This window comes from Magallana gigas, chromosome 9 (genome assembly GCF_963853765.1).
Source record: "Magallana gigas chromosome 9, xbMagGiga1.1, whole genome shotgun sequence".
Taxonomy (NCBI): Eukaryota; Metazoa; Mollusca; class Bivalvia; order Ostreida; family Ostreidae; genus Magallana; species Magallana gigas.
In genome coordinates, this window is record NC_088861.1 from 47,450,176 (window position 1) to 47,456,175 (window position 6,000).

The 6,000-nt window shown below is 35.4% G+C and overlaps 1 protein-coding gene across 1 annotated transcript; it reads right to left on the minus strand.

Annotated features, from left to right (window-relative positions):
* Positions 1–1,107: 1,107 nt before the first annotated feature.
* Positions 1,108–6,000, minus strand: LOC105335360 (hepatic lectin-like; the record flags this gene model as incomplete). The annotated part of the gene is given in 5 exon segments (NM_001305304.1): positions 1,108–1,125; positions 2,501–2,726; positions 3,097–3,190; positions 3,691–3,791; positions 5,926–6,000. Coding segments are annotated over 5 exon segments (473 nt in total), but the record flags the coding sequence as incomplete, so codon positions are not given.

Here is a 6,000-nt window from a genome sequence, read left to right on the forward strand (position 1 = left end):
TTTGTTTGTATGTAACATTACATATAAATTATATTATATAAAAAGGAAGCGACTGTATTTCGTCATCATTATAATCACTTATTTAAAATACTTTGAATGTAAATGTGGAAATGTTTCTGATGCAGAAACGTGTAAAATATATAACGCGTTTACCACTGTTTTGAAAAAAGATGTATTCATTACATGATTAATGTAAAAATACATTATTTCATTTTTGAGATGGTTGACGTTTGTTATTGTCACTTTTCATTGACATGGCCCGAAATGGAAATACCTCGTTAGGTTTTTATCTTTTACCGTCGCTGTATCAATCTCTCTACAAGTATAAGATACGTTTATTATACTTTCATGTTTATTATACTTTCATGTTCACCAATCTGATTGGTTTAGACGCAGTTGATAATCCGTTCTATTACCCTCAGCGTTAGCAACTCACTTAGCAACGGGTATCATGATCACAACGAATTGTTACATGCGTGTAAATTATTCGCGTACGCACACACAATAAATACTTCCGGCTGGGGTTGCCAAGGGGGCTTGGCTACATAAGCTAATCAGGTTATACAAAATAAACTATTTCTATTCTGTGTGTTTAGCCAATCAAAATGCTTGTTATGAAAAAAATAATTATGAATCATTACATCTCAATGCTTACAAGTACTAAATTAATTTCATATAAAGTTTGCTCATTTATGTTAACATCAGTTGACTCTAAGATATCTTATATTTAACAGGACACGTTTCATGGGTTTTTTTTTTCCAAGTAAAATCAAGAGATGAGGTGTGACGTCACTGATAGCACGGGTGATCTAAGGAAGCGTCTCTGTGTAGTTTCGAACATTGAACCATGTTTCGTACTTCATATCTGTAGACAAGTATTTAAAATTTTATTTTACAATATATATTTTTGTCGACATCGGCTAGGAAAGCTTTCTTATTGCTTTCCCTCTGATGAATAATTAAAAAGTTAAAAACTATATTAAATTTCAAACTAAAAAAACTCCAAACAGAGATAATATACAAGAATGGATGTTTATTAGCGTTAGGTTTATTTCCAATAAGACAACATCAGTACATCAGCTTCCGGTCAGCCATCAGCCGATCACAGTACTGACGGTCGGCGCTCTACAAACAGAAGATCAAAACATAAAGGATCATAATTGTATTAAAGAAAATGATCTGTTAACATCTACATCTACAACCAACGTTTTATTTCTATCTCGTATCAGCTGTTTAGTACAATTGAGATTTTGTCGCTATATTATTCTAAAATGACCCCAATAAACAAACATTTATTTCCTATATTTTTTAAAAACTTTCATATTTTTGTCTGTTTATTGATGTTTAGCATTTATATAATATATATTAATATGAGCCATTCATCTAATATGAAATAATCCATACCGATGATTAATTCCTTAACTACATTTTTGATAAGACGAACAAATAATCTCAGATACAGGTATCCATACATAATGTAATTACCTTTCGGTGTTCTCAAATAAAATAATGACCCACGACTAGAGATGTTACTTAGAGGGTTTTAATCTTACTGGTGTTCATAAAAGGAATAAAACCATACAGATGTTCACATATTTAGTCACTACTTACAGGTGTTCATATATTTTGTAACTACTAACTTGAAATCAAAAAATAATAATATCTTATAAATGTTCATATATTTAGTAACTATTTACGTATTTTCACAAATTTTGTTACAACTAACTGGTGTTCAAATAAAAATTACCTTACAGATGTTAACATGCTTAGTCACTACTTAGAGGTGTTCCCATATTTAGTTTCTGCTTACGAATGTTCACATAATTACTTACTACTTAAGGTGTTCACGTATCGATTAACTATTTACTGGTGTTAAAAAAAATAGATACCTATAGATGTTCACATTTTACTCACTACTTAAGGATGTTCATATATCAAGTTACAGTTTACGGATGTTGACATATTTAGTTACAACTTTGGTGTTTAAAAATAATTTGACCTGAAGGATGTTCACATATTTACATGTAGTTATTACTTAAGGTGTTCACATATATAGTTACTACTTACGGATGCTAACTAATTAAGTTACTACATACTCCTGTTTAAAAGTAATCATACCTTATGGGTGTTTTGTTATTTCTGACTGCTTTACTGGTGTTCACATATTTAGTTACTACTTACTGGTGTTCACATATTTAGTTACTACTTACTGGTGTTCACATATTTAGTTACTACTTACTGGTGTTCACATATATAGTTACTACTTACTGGTGTTCACATATTTAGTTACTACTTACTGGTGTTCACATATTTAGTTACTACTTACTGGTGTTCACATATTTAGTTACTACTTACTGGTGTTCACATATATAGTTACTACTTACTGGTGTTCACATATTTAGTTACTACTTACTGGTGTTTACATATATAGTTACTACTTACTGGTGTTCACATATTTAGTTACTACTTACTGGTGTTCACATATTCAGTTACGACTTACTGGTGTTCACAAATATAGTAGTGTGGATGAGCACAGTTGGAGTCGATCCACATTGATGTTTCTCCGTTGAAGACCTGGAGCATGCAGTCGTGCGTCCTGTTACCGTCCGGATATCCGGGTCCCCACTGAGTGAAATCCCCTAATCCAGTTCCGGTCTCACTCCAGCGCCATTGGCCCTCAACGATATAATCATTTCCTCCCAGCCAGTAACCAACTTGCCGAAAGTCTGTTTGATCATGTGATCATAGATCAGAAAAAGTGAACTTAAATTTGTAACTCTGCCCTCTGACCATATACTGATTACATGTATAAACTTCAGACACGATTCTACCTTCAAAAATGCTTTATTTTGTAAACTGTATTACAGTTCTCTAAGTACAAAACATATAAGTATGTAATCAGATGGTTTTTGGAACATATTTTTGAAAATCATATCAAAAACGTTACTTAAGAAAAAATGGTTAGTTTATGATTTTTTATTTAGCAATTCTAAAATAATGAGGTTCTTATTCAAAAGTTTGTAGGCCTATGTGAAGTTTTTCGACCCCTTTGCCAAAATGTTATAAAGCCATGATGCTTCATTGGAAGATACGTACGGTGGAGGGTGCTCAGAAACTTGTTGATGTAGTCCGCCTTCGGCTGGTTGTCGATGGTCACCAGGTAACTTCTGTTCATGTTGTGACATTTTGTCTACATTGAAAGGAGTGTTAACTAAACCCAGAAGTCATGCATTCATTTACATGAATCTGACCTATAAGTCTGTATAAACATGTCGTTCATTAATGTATACATATACAGGAATCTGGCATAGTCATTGTAAACTTGCTGTTTATTATTTTTTTTCTTGTTCAGGAATCTGGCCTGCGAGTCTGTGCAAACATTCTGTTTATAAATTTATTGTTCATGTATATTTGTGTAGAGAAAACAAAATCAATGTCGACACCAACGATGGATATGCAAAACCTACATACATGTACCTAGGTTACCAACGCTATGAAAAAATATAAATGGTTTAGGTTTGCCATTTAGTTCAAAACTTACTCTACATATATGGGTTACCATTTACCAATGCTATGAAAGAATAAATAGTTAAGGTTTGCCATTGAGTTCTCAACTTATTCTACATAACTGGGTTACAAACGCTATGAAAGAATAAATGGTTTCGGTTTGCCATAGAGTTCACAACTTACTCTTGCGTCGGACCAGGTGTGTTTGTCGTGGCTGAAGTAGATACACTCTCCGTTTAACTCCGCCCACCCGACTCCACAGTCGCACAGACAGACGGACAGTACTACAACAGACAGACAGACAATGTTATAGCAGTCAGACATAGTCACGACAGTCATACATTGTTACAACAGCCAGTGTTACAGCTGTCAGACAACAAAAACGCAAAGTCAGACAAAGCTACAACAGTCAGACACAGTTAATCCGCTCAGAAAATGTTATGACAGTCAAACAACGCTACGTCGGTCAGACAACGCGACGACGGTCAGACAACGCTACGACGGTCAGAAAATGTTATGACAGTCAAACAACGCTAAAAGAATCAGACAGCACTACAACAGTCAGACAAAGCTACAACAGTTAGACAACGCTACAACAGTCACACAACGCTTCAACAGTCAGACAACACTACAACAGTCAGACAACGCTTCAACAGTCAGACAACACTACAACAGTCAGACAACGCTACAACAGTCACACAACGCTTCAACAGTCAGACAACACTACAACAGTCAGACAACGCTACAACAGTCAGACAACGCTACAATAGATAGACAACGCTACAATAGTTAGACAACACTACAACAGTCAGACAACACTACAATAGATAGACAACACTACAATAGTCAGACAACACTACAATAGATAGACAACACTACAATAGATAGACAAGGCTACAACAGTCAGACAACGCTACAATAGTCAGACAACACTACAATAGATAGACAAGGCTACAACAGTCAGACAGCACTACAACAGTTAGACAACACTACAACAGTCAGACAACACTTCAATAGATAGACAAGGCTACAACAGTCAGACAACACTACAACAGTCAGACAACACTACAACAGTCAGACAACACTACAACAGTCAGACAACACTACAATAGTCAGACAACACTACAATAGATAGACAACACTACAATAGATAGACAAGGCCACAACAGTCAGACAACACTACAACAGTTAGACAAGGCTACAACAGTCAGACAACGTTACAACAGTCAGACAACACTACAACAGTTAGACAAGGCTACAACAGTTAGACAAGGCTACAACAGTCAGACAACGCTACGACAGTCAGACAGTGCTTCGACGGTCAGACAACGCTACGTCAGTCAGACAACTCTACGATGGACGACGTCAGAAAATGTTACGACTGTCAGACAACGTTACGACAGATTGACAATGCTGTGACAGTCAGACAACGCTTCGACACTCAGACAATGCTTTGACGGCTAGACAACGCTACGTCGGTCAGACAACGCTACGATGGTCAGAAAATGTTACGACTGCCAGACAACCTACGAGAGTCAGACGATAATGCGATAGTCTAACAATGCTACGACGGTCAGACAACAGAGAGACATACAATGTTACAATAGTCATACAATGTAACAACACACACAGGACTACAACAGACAATGTTACAATAGTCATACAATGTAACGACACACACAGGACTACAACAGACAATGTTACAATAGTCATACAATGTAACAACACACACATGACTACAACAGACAATGTTACAATAGTCATACAACGTAACGACACACACAGGACTACAACAGACAATGTTACAATAGTCATACAATGTAACGACACACACAGGACTACAACAGACAATGTTACAATAGTCATACAATGTAACGACACACACAGGACTACAACAGACAATGTTACAATAGTCATACAATGTAACGACACACACAGGACTACAACAGACAATGTTACAATAGTCATACAATGTAACGACACACACAGGACTACAACAGACAATGTTACAATAGTCATACAATGTAACAACACACACAGGACTACCAGACAGGGTTGTAAGACACTGATACAAGTCTACTAGACGGATACACACATATTTTATTAAATAAAACATGTTAGAAAATTATCGAATGGGTGATTTTTAAAGACGTTTTTAACTTACTAGTTTTACAATTCTATGTTCCTCATTTGAAAAGAACATCACGATTAAGAATACAGAAAATATAAGACTGCGGTTGTTTGGTACTGATCGACAATGGCATCCACCAAACGTTTGTAATAGTATTAAAACGTGTTTAAAATATTAATAACTATAGTAGTTTAACTATAAATTGGAGGTAATATAAAGATGACATTTTTTAAGACAAAATGTGACTAAACGTGTCATATATTCAAATGTTATGCGACTGTATATACCTGATAATAAGGTAAGCAGAGGAAGGACCGACATTTCTGTGAATGGTCTCGTTCTTGGTGAAGTCCTTGATAGTG